The 16,234-nt window shown below is 35.2% G+C and overlaps 1 protein-coding gene across 3 annotated transcripts in view; it reads left to right on the top strand.

Annotated features, from left to right (window-relative positions):
• Positions 1 to 16,234, top strand: part of SRBD1 (S1 RNA binding domain 1) — a 123,616-nt gene that overhangs the window by 61,469 nt on the left and 45,913 nt on the right. For all 3 annotated transcript variants that reach the window (XM_021391614.1, XM_021391613.1, XM_021391615.1), the window contains one exon: positions 11,880 to 11,962. In XM_021391614.1, the coding sequence (XP_021247289.1) occupies positions 11,880 to 11,962 (83 nt within the window). The remainder of the gene's footprint in view (positions 1 to 11,879; positions 11,963 to 16,234) is intronic.

Below are 16,234 nucleotides of genomic sequence, written 5' to 3'. Positions count from 1 at the left end.
TAGAGTTGATGTAAATGAACAGAGAAACATTAAGAAGGGGAAAATCTAATTATTAACAATTTATTTTGCCAGATATAGCCAGTTTTCTTTATTTCTGAAGTTAATTTCTGAAATGTTCAGACACTTTTATTTTGTGTTGCACAACAAAAAACAGTAAATCAAAATCAAATTTGTAATACATGATTGATTTCAGTATTAATTATCTAGAATTCATCATTCCTCCATTATTACAATGAGGTTGCTTCAGGCATAACTTGAATGTTATTGCATCTGGTTTGAAAAGAATCAACTCTTTTAATGTGCACAGCAGTACCACAGAGTGGATATCAATTGAAATAGGATAGGGTAGAAAGGGAAAAATAATTGCTTAGTTCCGTGGATGTCAGCTTTTATGGAAACAACGAGAACTGTATTTATTACAACAAAATCTTTCTAGAAGTTGTAGACTTCAGACATTTTTCTTGATGTCTTTTGGTGTCATTTTGTAATTAGCTGAACTAAAGCTGTGGATGCTTTTTTTTAGATGAACTGAAAAATGTGACATAGCATTAGAGGGAAATAGTAACTGCTGTTGTCTTTCTTTGCAAACTTCTTTTTAATAGCTTTTACTTTTGTACTTTTTATTTTCCTTTGTTTAATTTACAGCAAATGGAAAAGTGACATGGTGTCAAAGCTGACTTGTTTTTTATTTTAATTGTTGTGTTACATCATGTCAAGTTCTGTGCTTACATGATAGCATTTAATACATTAAAAGAAGGTGACAGCTGCATGATGAAGTGTGACATTTATAGTTAAAATAAAAGGTACAACTGATGTGAGATATCTGTGATCTTAACACAGTTTGCCACTTTAACATTTCTCTCTATGCAAACTTTAGGTGTTTTTTAGTTACACAGGTAGGCTTGTGTTTGTCAGATACGTGAATGTAAAATATTAAACATACAATGTGTGAACTTTCACATCTTGTGAAATCTGACATGTTTGCAGTGATGTTTAGCAAATGTAATAAATTCCATGTATTATTTCATATATAGAAATAGAAGACATAAATCCTACTTTTGAATAAATGAATCTACATATTACCCTAGTAACTACTTCTTGACTAAGAGCATAGGAGGGAAAAAAGCATTTATTGGGAGTGCTAATTGGATATATTAGTTAAGCCAAGAATTCAACTGGTTATTTTTATTCCCTTTGAGCTGCCTTTGAAGGTCATAGAGTAAGTGGGTTTGTAGTAGTTAGGAAAGGTAAACTAACTATACATGCATAAGCTGCAGTGAAAAATCTTTACAGTCATTCATACAGCGCTTTTAACTACTGTTGCATTTAATTGAAAAAAAAAAATGCTCACTTTGTAAGCAGTTTGCTTGTATCCATGTTGCTGTTAGTGGAGTAGGATTTGTCCAGTTTTAGAAACATCATCCACAGGTGGGTACCTCTTTCTGGCCCTAGGCAATATGAGCTCTAATGTTAATTCATTGTTGAACCAGGTTCTCTGAAATTTTTTTAGCACCAAATGTGAATATTTCATGAAAGTGCTGAAGCTTCTGTACTTCAATTTCATATCCTATAAAATCTTGTAGAATTGGATTCGACTAAGGTGATAGTAAGAAGTTGATGAAATCTAGTTATTTGTGTTTGAGTAGTGTGAGAAGGTGTGTATATATATATATATCCTTCTGATAGTCATTCTAAGGTTCATGACCAGAACAGCTATTTTTTCTGCCCCACAGAATTAGGAGATAAGAGGTTATAGGCCCAAGAAATAAAAACATTTCTTGCTTGGTAGGCTGAGGAAGTTCAGCTGCAGCAGTTAAGGATGGTTCTGCCCAAAGAACGAACTACTGAGGTGCAATAGCTGGGAGTTCTGGATGAACTGGCAATCGAGTTGCTACTTGAGAGAGAAAAGAATAAAAGACTTCCTCGCATTCTCCATCCCTGAAGCCTTAGAATAGGCAGAAAATTCAGGATGGGAATTTTTCTAGGGGAAAATGGTATGTATGTTGATCATCTTAGTGAAACTTCTTCATATTTGTCCTCTTGAGGCAAACCCTCAAGAATTAGAGGAAAGGCACTGTAGGAACTGAGGGGCTCTCTGGTTGAGATTTGCTTATGCTTTTTTTTATTGGAAGGCCTGAATGCAAGCTTCCTTTTGAAGTATCTGTAGAACCATGTTCAGTGAACAGGTGCTTTGCCTTGTAATTAGATCAGTCATTCTCCTAGCCATCATCCTTGGTTCAGAAGACTATCTTTGCATGAGTGAAAGAAAAAAGCTAAACTCAGTGGTGGCAAATATTATTCTTCTCTCAGATGCGCTTTGTGACAGTATCAACTTATTTTTGGTTGGTGTCACTGAGCCTATGAACTCCAGAATTTAGATCTTCTAAACCTTGATATCTTGTTTTACTTCCATCCTTTTCTGTATAGTTTTCCCAGAGGTTTATTTTGATGTGCAGAACCTGTTTTGCTGATGAAGTTGGTGTTTCTAGGAAAAGGAATGAATCTGTGCAGCTGACAGTGTGTAGACACCACCAGACTTTTAATATACATTTTTTCTCCACTTCTATGATTCCTTGTTATTGCAGAATTTTTGGCTGAACAAGGTTCACTAGACCCAGTAGAAGGGCTGGGGAGAGATAGGGTAAGTTATACAGGAAACATGCATATGTGTGATCCTTCTCAGCATTGAAGGGTTGACATGCAGAAAGACAGAATTTATGTCCTTCCTACAGGCCTGAAAAACTTCTTGAGCTATATCTTATCTCTATATGTTATTATTCCTCTTATCTATATGTTGTTATTCTTGGTGCAAGAATGACAGATGCACCAATTTTTTTGCATGTGTTCAAATCAAATTCAGAATTTTTATTTTCTATTCTCTTTGTAAAAACCAGTTGATCCAGTGTAATACTCATCTCCACTTTTTGAAGTGGCTTAAAAACTCTAAGGAACAGAGAGAACGGCTGAGTTCTGACCCGATGGTGGAGAATCACTATGAGGCAATTGTATATCTGTTATGGGATATACACTCAGTAACATTACATGAGGACTTATTTCATTAAATTGATTATACTCATACTTTTCATTTTTATGAGTATTCTAACAAACAAGCAATCTGTTATTTCATTATTTGAAAAGTAAGTTAAAAACGAATGTATTCATTGCACGGATTCACAAAAATCATGCAGAGCAAACCTAAGTACTAGAATTATTTAAACATGGAATGAGGAGGGAAAGGGCATGTATATTCAGACATCATATTTGTATTAATACTTCTTAGAAGAGATCTTGTGCTAAACCTCATTTACTCCCATAATTGAATATGATCATATGCATTTGTATTTTAATTTGTCCTTCCTTGTTCAGCTGCTGAAACAAGAGTTGCATACTTTGTCTAATGTAGCACTGTCTAGTGCTCATTTTCCCCCAGCAACGTAGCTCTGTCACCCAGTTAGAAAAATAATGAAGGTAGGTAAAGTGCTGCATAAGATTACTTTTTGAGAGGATTTGGAGTACTCAGAGGGCAAGAATGTGTGTCATGCAGCATGCACAGGTATGGTCTAGTGTAGAAACTGTGTCGTTTCTAAAGGATGATTTCTGAGGATAAAGAGTCTGGGAGAGCAAAAGGTCATGCAGCACAGCTTGCCTTAGCATTGTCAAATCCCATCTGCTTGTCTTCTCTCCACAGGGCAGAATACATTGGATTATTGTACACTCAAAGTTCAGCAAACCACTTGCACTTTTCCTTACAAAAGAAAGCCTTATAGGCTTTTGGGGCTTGTTAGGACTTTGAGACTGTCATGCCTACAGGGTTTTATTCCCTTGGGTGCTGTTAAAGATAGAGACATACAGTTCAGAGCTGTCATCCTGGCCAGCAGATAGAAGGTAAAGATCAGGAAAAATATAATTTCTTTTGACTTTATCTTAAGGAAAGTAAAACAATTTGATGATTAGATGTGTGGGACATAGTGCCTTGTTGTCTACTTGAGCTAATTTCTTCTTCTTCTTAAAAGAGCACTACTCGCCCTTGGCAACCCAGGAGAGAAGGTCACTTCTCAAAAACTTTATTGGACAGAAATCTCATGGTTAAAGTGTTGATGTTTAAAAATGAGTTTATTGTACTGTTGGAAGGGGAAAGGTGCTATGGTTAGAAACAGAATGGTTGGTGAACAGCACCAGGAGGTAGAGAGGGAGAGCTTGTTCCATCTCTCCACTAGGACTGTTCTTACCAACGAGCAGAAGCTGGTCTGAAAGCGTGAGCTGGGTTCTACTGTTTAAACACAAATTGTAGCAAATCTGAATAATCTTAAACAGTCCATAAGTACAGGTAGTCTGAAAATGATGGGGCTTCTTACAGTTGTTCATGAACATCTGTACCAGCATCAGGTTTTTTTGAGAAATAAAAGGATGGATTTGAGTCAACCAGAAACAGTAGGAATATAGTGCTAGTTCTGAATGGATTGTTGCACAGGTGTTAGAGATGTTTGTTGGTCTTTACTTTCTTGTTATTCTAGACAAGAATCTAACATGTTTCCAAACTACGCATGCTTGACAGTATATGTGAGGTATACATATATAACATCAATATCCTTCTAAGCTGCACTGTGTTTCCTCTGAAGCAGTAGAATGTAACAGTGCAGTGGAGGAGTTTGGTCTTCCGTAATCTTCAAGATCCAGACCCTCTGAGATTCCACTAGGCTTCTGCCACATTACAAAGCTAAAACGGGAGGTTATTTTGAGCTAGATGTACGCTCTTCTATTTCACTGTATTAATCAGTATTTTCACCAATATAAGAGAGGTTTATGAGCGTAGCTTTTAACTGAGCATCACTCTCTGAACGGGTTTTAATGTCTGCAACTGATATGTAATCTTTGTGTATTTTGTGGAAAGATGTGACATTCACCTTGCCTTGCTCTCATGTGCCTATCTGGGTCTGAGTTCAGCTGATGGACTTTGTCTTCTATTTACAGAGCATTGATTGCTGCACTTTTGAACAATCTGAGAAAGTAAACTCCTGAAGTACAACATTAGTCCAGGCTCTGGTAAAGGCAGTTGCCATTAGAGTTAGATTTGAAAATGGTTTACTTCCCTCCCTATGCATTTAACTATGCATGTGTATATGTATTTTCCTTAGAAGTCCTTGCTGCCTCTTTGAAGCATTGAGCTGGGGGAATGATGAATACAAGGCTGCTCTTTAATTGGAGGGGATTTTTGTTTTGCTTTTAGTATAGCAGTACAATTCATGAAAGCTGCTGCTGTATTCTTTTTTAACCATCGACATAGGGAAGGACATTTTGGTCATTTCATGAAGATTTGTTTCTTTTGCTGACATAAATGAATAACTCTTGTAAGTACAGAACTTCAACTAATTTCCACGTTTGGTAGCCATAATAATCAACGCCATGGAGATCCAGTTAAAATTAGGACCAGTGATCTGAATGTGAAAAGTGTACTGACGATTTCTACCTCTTAAGCTGAGCAGATGGGAAAGAGTTTTCTGAATTTAAACCATCCTGCAAGACTAACTGATTTCTAGGGCAGAACAATCACACCACGCTCCAATAGTTATGTATCTCCCATCTAAGATTGAATTCTGAGAAAATGAACAAAACAAAGCAAAATTATTATCCTATGATATAGACTGAGATATGAAAAGCATTAATACTGAAGTAGAGAAAAGTGGGTTTTCTGAGTGTTATGAAGGAAAAAATAGTGACTTAAAAATTTGCATTGTAATATTCACTGACTGAGGATTTTCTCTTAATATTTATTTCGTTTTGTATTCGAGCAGTCTCTTTTAAAGATTTTTGTAGTAAGTACATACAACATTGCCATTCATTATTTCATTAATCTTAAGCAAATAACAGATTATCAGTTTTATGGAGTTAAAAGTAAACTAAAATGTAACCTTTTTAAAACAAAAACCTGCTCACTTGCCACAGAAGAATTTTGGATGAAATGCAGCTGTTGAGCAGTTGCTTAAAATAAATTGCATACTTTAAACCCACCAAGAAGATATATGAGGATTCAAAACTGTGTCACAAATCCTGACCTACTGAGAAAGAATGCTTAATGAAAAGACTACTGTACATTTCACTGTATCCTTTGCAAGGAGGGTGAAATTCAGGTCAACAGGATAGAAAGCTTCCAGGACTCAGGAAACCTGAACGATCGATCACTGAGTAAACATTATTGCAGATACTTATGGAGAGTAATTGATCTTGAACACAATAACAAGCTTTATAAAGGATTTAAATAAGTTGTAATGTTTCCATATCTACCTTCATATGATATATTGACAGTAACTACATGTGCATTTATGAGTTAGTCTTAGATTACATTAACACATTATTTTCATTTAATTGACATTTTCTGTTTCAACCCAGACTTTCAAGGTGTAAAGGTTAATTTAAAAGTGGGAGGAGGGTTTGTTTACTTGGAAGTACTTGTAGTAGCATGTCTCAATCAAAACAAAATACAGGAATTATAATAAAAACACAAGAATGTTGTCATTTATGACAAAAATGAAGTTGTAGCTTGTGGCTGCTACATATTTATTAAAAATAATGATAATGTAACACTACTTGCTACCTTCATACCTGCATTGTTTCAAAACAAAGATAGATAAGTGTTCCCACTCACGAGGTAGGAAATTCATCACAGCTACTGGTGGAGATGCATTCTTTTCCTTATTCCTTATGTAAAACCTATATATATGGGAATTTAAAAAGATGCTTGAGATCATAAAGCTTGAGACTTGTGTCCAAAAGTGTTTTGCTGCTTGTAGTAGCAAGCAATGTTTGAATTCTGTTGTAACTAAAAAGATTTGACTTTTTTTTTTCTTTTCTCTTTCCACCCTTAGTCATTCCTGTCTCATTTTCACCCTTTCCCTATCCACGGGCATTAAGCTTTTGCTTTCTGGTGTGGTTCTTGCATATAGTACTACAAAAAGATAACACCTTAATATGCGATTGTCTGGACCACAAAAATTGGCATACTGCACCAAAAGTGGGCGCAATACTTAAGACTATTTATAATCTGTTTTGTTTTGTAGTTGACAAGCTTTCTCACTGTTCTTGAACCTTCATAAGTGTACACATATAACTTTGGCCATAATTATTAGTTGACATCTGTTCCATTACTGAGGGGAGGCAGGTAACCCAATTAATAAGTTAACACTAATTCTGTTTATAGGGCTGGCAACTGACATAGCCCTTGTGTGTGTAAATAAGTATATATTTATATATATTTCGAGAGAAACAGTTGGAATCTGTTGTGTTGTTTTTTCCCCCCTCACTGTCAAGAATAGATGGTCCAGTCTGAAAAAAACTTTGCCTAAAATCTTGTCAGTCTTCCAGAGTGGACATTGCTTTTTAATCTCTGTAAAAATGATATTCCTTACTGTAGAAAGTATTAGTAAAAACAAAGTTTAAATACATAATTGTGTTTGTGAGGAAAATAGCCTTAATTTTAAATTTGTTAGATGGGGATTATGAGACACTTGTCCTTTTCAAACACGAGCATCCAGATAATGAAGTATATTTGCAAGCTCAGGAGGGCACATCTTCTCATTAGCTGTTATGAGACAAAACATTTTAATATAATCCTGCTTTTTCAGTAAAGATAAGTCTGGGACTTACGTGAGTTGTGCAAGCATCTCTTGTGCAAGCTTTTCAGCAACCACACTGTCATCACTGACAGGCAAAAAGAAAACTATCTTTTTTGTCTTGTCAAATAACCAAAGAATGGAGTGAACTGAGACCACCAAACAGTTATATTACCTTTTCTTTTTTTTGTACAAAAGAACAGAAAAGGTCCTAATGACATGCAAGCATTTTGGTAAATATGCTTCCTGCAATCTTCATTTTCTTTCTACTTGGAGGTGAAGTTCATCTGCATTAAAGTCAGAGGACCACCTAGGCCATCTTGTCCCCTCTAGCTTTAAAATTTTATATGAATTTACTGCATGGCAGCACAATATGTTGCTGTCACTCCAAATATTGCAATGCTGTTTTGTTCTTAATTGACAATTTGAAGAAGCTTTACATCTATCTGGTGTGCAGTTTTTGTGGTTTTCTACTAGAGGCCCATGTCACCACAATGCTAATACTCTTTAATATTGAATATCTTTTTTCCCATTTTATTTGGAATACCGTATTTTGCAAATGGTATCTCAAATATTTCATGTTTGGTTCACTGATTACTTTGAGAAATCTAATTTTCTATTTTTGCCCTACATGCAGTCATGGAATTCTTGTATTTTTGGAGCAAAAATGAAACATACCTTCATAACAGTGGAAGTGAGAATGTACCACCTATTTCACTGTCATTATTCTAAAAATTCATGATTTATAGCCATTCCTGAAATGCACTTTAAACATACAAAAAAATGGCTTTAAATATTGAAGTGTAATAAATATTAGTGTAATATTTCAATATGAAAAATGCTTGAAATGTAGTGATGTAAGACCATCAAGTTTTACTACCTATGATTTTGCAGTCTGGTCTATAGGGAGCAGAGCTTGTGTACCTGCAGACCCCTCATGATTTCGATAAGACTCCACTTGTATTGCAGGAATCTAGATCATGGATGAAACAGTCAGGGTGGAGTCTTATTGCCACCTGGAAAGGTACACCTTTTGAGCAGGCTATTACTGTAAGAAAAGGTGGCTTTGCTTGTACAGGGAACAGCAGATTTTCATCTTAATTCAGTGTAGAAGTGAATTTGTTCCTAGAAATAGTGTACTCTTCTTATTGTTTTCCCAGTTCTGCTCTTTTGTTTTGAATTTGAAATGTTCTGGAATAGAATAGAGGCTTCAGTGGAAACTGCAGGTCAGCTGTCCCACTGGCACATGTAGGAACTGCATCCCTTAAACCATGCAACTGACTGCTAATTGATCTTCATACTTCAATATTGTAACTATTTCCTGTATCATCCAGGAAAACACCTAACTATCTATGTGACTTTATGCATGTGAAGTGTTTCATTGATTCGGGTGGGAATACTGCCATGCATCTGTGCTAAAGGGCTTGTCTGGGTCAAGACCTACGTCTCTGCTGGAAGCCTCGTAGGGATGCAATGACACTGTCAACCTGACTTATGAAAAGTAGAGTCTAAATTTTCCTTTTTATCTGAAGGTTCCTTAGAGAATTTTATGCTTGGAAACGTTCTAAAGGATGTAATGAAAGGACATATGGACAGTGACAAATGTTTGCTCTCAGCTTGTCTAAAATGCAATTTTTGAAATGTTTTTTTTTGTATGAAGTTAAAAAGGAAAGTTTGTAAAACATTCTTTGGATATTGAGTTTATGACAACTTTTTGGTAAACAAAACGCTCGGTACATGCATATAGTCTGGGAAACTTCTTCTGAATGTTCTGGATCCATACTACTTTCAAGGGTGTTGTGCTCCATTTTTGTTTGTTAGGGGACTGGTGATAGGTACCTCTAGTGTTTCAAAGTAATTAATGTGATACTTACAGGAAAGCATTTCTGTAGTAAGCTATACTTGTGTGAGCTATAAGCAGTGTACTTGCACTGGTTGACCTTTTCTGATTTTTGACAAGGAGGCGTATGTGATAGCCTTTGAACGCAGAACTTCTCTCTTAGTGAAGCACGCATATCAGATATCACCAGTATAGTGCTCTCCAAGCTGAGCTAGCAAACTGCCATTGTCAGCATGTTAAAATTGATAATAGAAGGTATGAAAAAGTCTTGCATGACCGAACAGTGAACTTTGTGCTAACTGTACATTTACCACTGCAAATCCTTAAAACTGAAATCTCTAATGCTGTACTCAAATGTTAAGTTTTGTGGTTATGGTTCGAGGAGCCTGCATAACTAATAAGCATTAGGTATACTGTTTTGGCTTCAAGTATCAAAGTTTAGTTGAGTCCTTTTACAAAATGCTGTCAAGTCTTTAACAATCTGCAGTAGTGGTAGCTGTCATTTAAATTAGGGCCTCCAAGATGATTAAAGGGTTGAGGCACTTTTCATACAAGGAACAGATGAGAACTGGGACCCTTCATCCTAGAGAAGGCTTGGAGGGATGTCACTGATTTGTGGAAATACCTGATGTGAGGGAATAAAGAATGAGGCAAACTCTTTTCAGTAGAGCCCACTGGCAGGACAAGAGAGTACACATAGAAATGAAGAAAATTCCACCTGAACGCACACGCACACACACACATGCGCACACAAAAAATAAAAAACACTTATTTACTGTGAGAGTGATCAAAAGTATTTGATAAATAAATTGATAAAAAAAAAAATTGGTAAAAGTTGCCCAGAGGCTATGGAGCCTCCATCCATGGAGGTACTCAAAACCCAACTGGACACAGTCTTGGGCAACCTTCTCTAGCTTACCTTGCTTGAAAGCAAGGAGTGGGATTAAAGGATCTCAAAAGATTCTGTTGAATGTAAACAATTCTATGTAAAGCTTTCTATATGTATCTCTTGTATTTACTTGATATCTACCTATAAAAAGCTGTGTAAAGCTTTATATACGTGAAATATTTTATATAACAATATGTATAAAATTGTATGTCATGTAATTGAATGCTCATGTGTTTCTTTATGTACATATATACGTAAAAGTATCTGCACTTGATTTTTTTAAAAAAAGGTTATGTAGGTATTTTTGGCCAAGCTACCAAATGTATATACATTTTTATTCCTGACTCCTGTATGTTCTTCCTCTGACCCACTCTCAATTTTCTTGAAAATGAATTTTAGAAAATGCCTCTTGAAGTGATGCCAAGAGTGGGGATCCTTCTGGAGAGAGTTTTCAAAGCATTGCAGTCATCTTCTGTCCCACCCTATTTCTCTCATTCTTACACAAGTACATGTGTAGGGAAAAGCAGCTTTGGCAACAAGGCTTGGCCTCTGAAAACTTAGTTAAGAAAAGCTGCACCCCAGTGAAACCCAGTTTTCCTCATATTCTCCTCTGACCTTATGAAACTTTTTTAGATCTATGGGCTAGGTTTGCTTTGCACACTTAATTTGCTGCTTTTTTTTTTTTTTTGGTAGTCGTTTAGTGTGTTCTTTTTAGTGTTTTGTTTGTTTGTTTTAATGAAAGATTGTTGTTTTTCAGTATTAAGAGAAACTACGGGTTCTGGTATTCTTTGTTAGTGTTTTCTTTGATATGTAGAATGGATGAGGAAAAAAGCTTATAAATGTAATGCTGAACTGTAGAACTTATCTCCTTTTGGTGTTTGTGGGAGGGAGTGTGGTTGTAAGTACTGAATGTAACTCAGTATCTGCAAAGTTAGACAGCAGTTGAGAATTTGAAGTTTGAGACTTTGTAAATAAGTATTTTCTCTAAGATTACAATAAGTAAAATAGTAATCATTAAATGTAGACTTGAAAAATTCAGGCTTTGTTCAATTATTACAATGTAGAAAAACAGTAATTCTTCCCATGTGCTCTTCCATAGCAGAAATGTTGGAAATAGCTTTATTTTTTTCCTACACCTGGTTATAGCGGTGTCAATCTGTATATTGATGTGTTTTGGTATGCAGTTTAGATTAAAAGGTAGTAAAGGAATTGACCAGCCAAGAACTTTCTCTAAAGTGAACACTGAATTTTACGGTTGAATTATATAAAAAGATTCAACTCTGAATGTGCAAGTTACCTTAGTAAATACAATATTTGAGAAATAAATCTGTGAATAGTTAACTGCATTCATTTTTTTAATGTATATTTGTTGCTACGTATCTGTGATTTAACATTAAAAAGTTTAATTTATAAATAAATTATTGATCATTTCCATATTAAAAGAAAATATTAAATATATGGAAGACTGAAAAAATAGCAAAAACTGTTATATAATTGTGATTTTCAGTTAAAACAATAGTTGTTTTCTAATTCTATCTTTCAGTTTCCATAGCTAGACGCGTACAAGACCCACTAGCTGAGCTAGTGAAAATTGAGCCCAAACACATAGGAGTTGGAATGTATCAGGTAAGATAATACATATCATTTAATCTAAGTAATCCATCATGATAGAAAGCAAAACCAAAATGCTTTTTTATAATCAAGTGCCAACTAGCTATGTGTCCTTTAAGAGATATTTGTAGAATTTGTGAAATGGTGATAAAATGCTTTTGAAAAAGCCAAAAAATACCTCTTCTCTAATCTCTAGTTTTAACGATTGTGATTGAGACTCAGAAATGGCTGTAGCCAGATTTATAGTCTATTAAAAACGTCAAATCAGACAAGTAATTTGATATGTAAAACCGTTTTTTTGCATTGTTACAGCAATGGGGCTTTAGCTCTTTGTGTAAAATACAATGAGACATCGATCCTCCATTTAGAAGCCATTAATTTGTGCTATTCGATACATTTCTTAGAAGTTTATAATAAAAACATTTGTTTTGAAGTTTTGCAATTACTAAAGTTGGTCTGGAAAAGGTTTGGCAACTCATAGGTTTTTTTTTACATCCTTGTAGGTTATTTCTGGGAAGAATCATAGGTAGCTTCAGAGTGTATTTACAAAGGGAATGGCATTGAGAAGTGGTGCATGCGACATTGTCATTTTCTAATATATTAACATCAGTGCAGGGAAACATTTATGTGCATACTTGATTCCAAGCAAATAGAAAAGTTTTAAAAAATAGAAACTTTAGCATGTGTTTATCTGTATTTTCGAGAGTATAGAATGTAAGCAAATTCGAAAGACTGAAGTGGAATTCAAAATTGAGAATACTGTAACTTTTTGGATTGGTGTGTGAGTGTTAATGGGGTAGGCTGCAATTAGGAGACTAGAATCATTTACTGTCACTGCTAAAAGTGATGTGACAAGTTTTGAAGAGGTGTGTATAATGGATTATTGTATTATTGTTTTTTTTAGAAAGAACTGAGGTCAACAGTTTCTTTTGGTATAAGTTGCACTCAGTGCTGTTTTTGCAAGGTGTACTTGTATTGCCACAGACTACATTTTATGCATTCATGTTCCTTGCGAACTGTGAAATGTAGCAGTAAAATTAGCTAATGTCATTAATCTTTCAGTATGAAATATACCATAGCTTTTGAGGAAAGTTAGATACAAAGGTTGAAATTCTGAAGAGTTCTTTAACTTTAAGTTTGTGATGTTCTTTTTTTTTAAAAAAAAAAAAAAAAAAACTTGAAATGTGATGTCCTAATAGAAGCCCTTTGAGTAGAAATTGGTTATTTTTTAACAAAGTTTAAAAAAAATCAATTCAGAAATCAAATACTTTGCTCTTTGAAGTATATACTGTTAATTCCTGAGTGCTCCTAATTTTAATTTCTTGGCTAGAAGGTATTGATTTAGATATACACTATCTACTGTGACCCATGTGCAACTTGTACAAGCATATATTGAAAGCAAAAAGGCATGGTGTTGATGATAATTGTATGTTTTGGGGAGCATTGTTGCAATAACTGTATTTTAGTGGCTATTCACTACTGAAGCCTGTGTGATTTACTTGAGACTGTAACAGGATAAGTACCATGTTCCTGGCTCTTTCCTGAAGCTTCTTGATCCACTGGTGGTGTTTTACAAATGAACATCTAACTATATTATTTGTTCATGTCCAAAATGGTTATATGAAAATTTTGAAGTAGTTATCTTTAAAAGCCTGGTAAGGTTAAATTCCCTAAAGTTGTTCTTCCCTCCCTAACTGTACTTTTAAGTCTTGTCATGGTTTGGATGAATTCCCTGAGAAAAATATAACCTCATCAAGATTTTTAACTGTCACTGCAGAAGTCATAAGATATTTGCTCAAATAAACAATACAATGTGAAGATAAGAGGAATTGAACTATTATGGCTTGCTCTCCTTCAGAAAGAACAGTTGTTGCATCTCAGATGCCAGGCGTGAAAAAGGCTATTTTATCCTATGGAGAATCCCAGATTAAAAGCTGATAGACTCCTCCAGATAAAGAGTATGTTAGGTACAGAATTTGATGTTATACAGAAGACTTTACTGTACTTTAATAGCCTATTTGCTAGCTACGACTTTGTATTAATTTCTGTGATAAAATATGAAATGTACAGTCTAGATCAAAAATGTAACCATCTTTTCACGGGGAAAGTTACTTTATTGGTCCACTGTAACTGTAAACTTAGTATTTGCATATGACATCTCCTTTCTTAAACATTCTGAAGTTGATATATAGAAGTTGGACAAATTTAGATTTGGATGTTCTTGTGCTGAAGGACAGAGAGTGCTTAGCCCTGTGCTCAATCAGCTTTTTCTCCTCAGACAGAGGCAAGTTGAGGTTGAGCGCTGTGTAAGCCTTGTAGCACAATCAAAAATGTGATTTCTTGGGAAATGGTTGCACACTTACTGTACATGAACCAAAATGTTGGCTCCCTGAAGTAGTGGTCTTGCCATTTTTTGGTACTCTCACCAAATGGATATGGCCTTTCTATCAGCTTAAGAGAGAGGCCCCAAACTACTCTACTGTTTGAAAGGTAGTAGCCAAGAGACATGAATTTTGCTATCTTTTCTGAGAGTTTATTCCCTGAACTTGAAGTAAGAGATGGGTTATGAAGAACCTAGGTGACATAGACTGTAGCTTTTCTAATGGGATATTCACAAACTGTGACGCAGGATAGCTGTGTATGTTCAGCAGAGCCCCCCCCTCCTTGTGTAAGTGCTCTGTGAAGGAGTCAAGCCTTTTGTAGTCACTGCTTCCCTCCCACCTCTTGGTCTCTTGGTACTATTAGTGCCTCTTCATGTGCCTGTGTGAACACTGATGTTTTCTTGTCTTGCTAGAGAAGCTTTCCAAGCAAATTTGCTAGTTTGGGTACGAATACTTTAATCTGAGTTTCCAGGTAGCAGCAGATCTCTGGAAATTGAGCCTGGTTAGTTGTGATTTATATTTACTTTTTTTGGATATCTAAAATTAATTGAAGTCTGTACATGAATACCTGATTTTATTCTCCTTTTAAGTTATGAATCTGAGTTTATAACTGCTGAGAAAATTTGGTTTGTCAGGAAAAAAAAAATAAACAGACCCCTGATCTCTTAACGGGTACTTTCTTAAAGAGAAGAATCACCTGATTTATTATGGTTTCTCTCAGTCCAAAATTCCAGTTGCCTAAAGGTCCTTGTCTTCTTTCATCTTTATCTCATTAGGAAAATCGTTTTTTCCTCTTAGACAGGAACCTAGCCAAAATTAATTTATCACCTTCAGGCCATATTAGTATGATTTCTTCTGTAGTCAAACATGAGGATGATGCCCAGGCCCTGCCTTATGCAGAATATGTTTGCCTTGTCACCTTTCAGTCTCAGTTCAAAGCTTAATTCCTATGAGTGAAGCAGTTAGTGGCTCAAGACTTTGTTGTACTGCAAACTGAATTTTGGCTGATGAATCACCATGGCAATTGTTATGTGCTTGGATGGTGTAGATAAGAGCTGAGAACAAAGCTGCTTTGCAAAGGCTGTGGATAGGGAATTGAATTCCAGAGGAAAGAAAATGGATTAAAAAATAGAAGAATCCTAAAGGAAAACAAAACAAACAACAATAACAAAATGCTTCCTCTCAAACAGAAAACGGACTTTTCATAGGAGAATAAACCACCACTGGGATAAGCACTGTGTTCACTGTTCTCTAGTAGAAACAAAATAACCTCAGGTAAAAGGGGAATTAAATTAGTGAAGCTTTTAAAAGTCAAAATAAGAATGCATATTATAATACAGAGAAAGGAAAAAGAATGCTGAGAGATGAGATTAAGTTTGGCTTGTCCTTTGCTTTTGATTTGATATGCAAAATTCTTGGATGCTAGAAAAACAGTAACCTCAGCAGGGAAAATAGAGTCATGGCAGTGGAGCTCATCTAGGAATACAATATTTGGTATGTGTTGAAGAATAAAAATGTTTGACAAGTTATAACTTTTAACAAATGTGTTATATCTCTGATTTTGAAATGTGAAGTCATATTTATAGGTCCTTATAGTGCAAAACCCTCATCATGATATATTTTTGAATGTGGTAGCATAATTACCATTTAACACATTTGGAGGATTACCGTTCCAGAAGAATGTAAGATATAATATATGCAGCCTTGTAACCTCCAAAGTGCATTGAGTCCAGATGTAGCTGGAACACTTTTTGTCAAAGAAATAAAATTTACAACGGATACATCTTAAGCAGTGGCTCTCAGGGAGAGGAAAGAAAAAAAAAAAAAAACTTGAGCTAGTTCTTGTTTGTTCTCTTTACATTTCTGGAGGTTCCTGATCACAAGAGAATTTCATAAAGCCTAATTC

This window comes from Numida meleagris, chromosome 3, assembly GCF_002078875.1.
Source record: "Numida meleagris isolate 19003 breed g44 Domestic line chromosome 3, NumMel1.0, whole genome shotgun sequence".
NCBI lineage: Eukaryota > Metazoa > Chordata > Aves > Galliformes > Numididae > Numida > Numida meleagris.
Note: the sequence above shows the minus strand (reverse complement) of the source record. Positions and strands in the feature narration are given on the sequence as shown.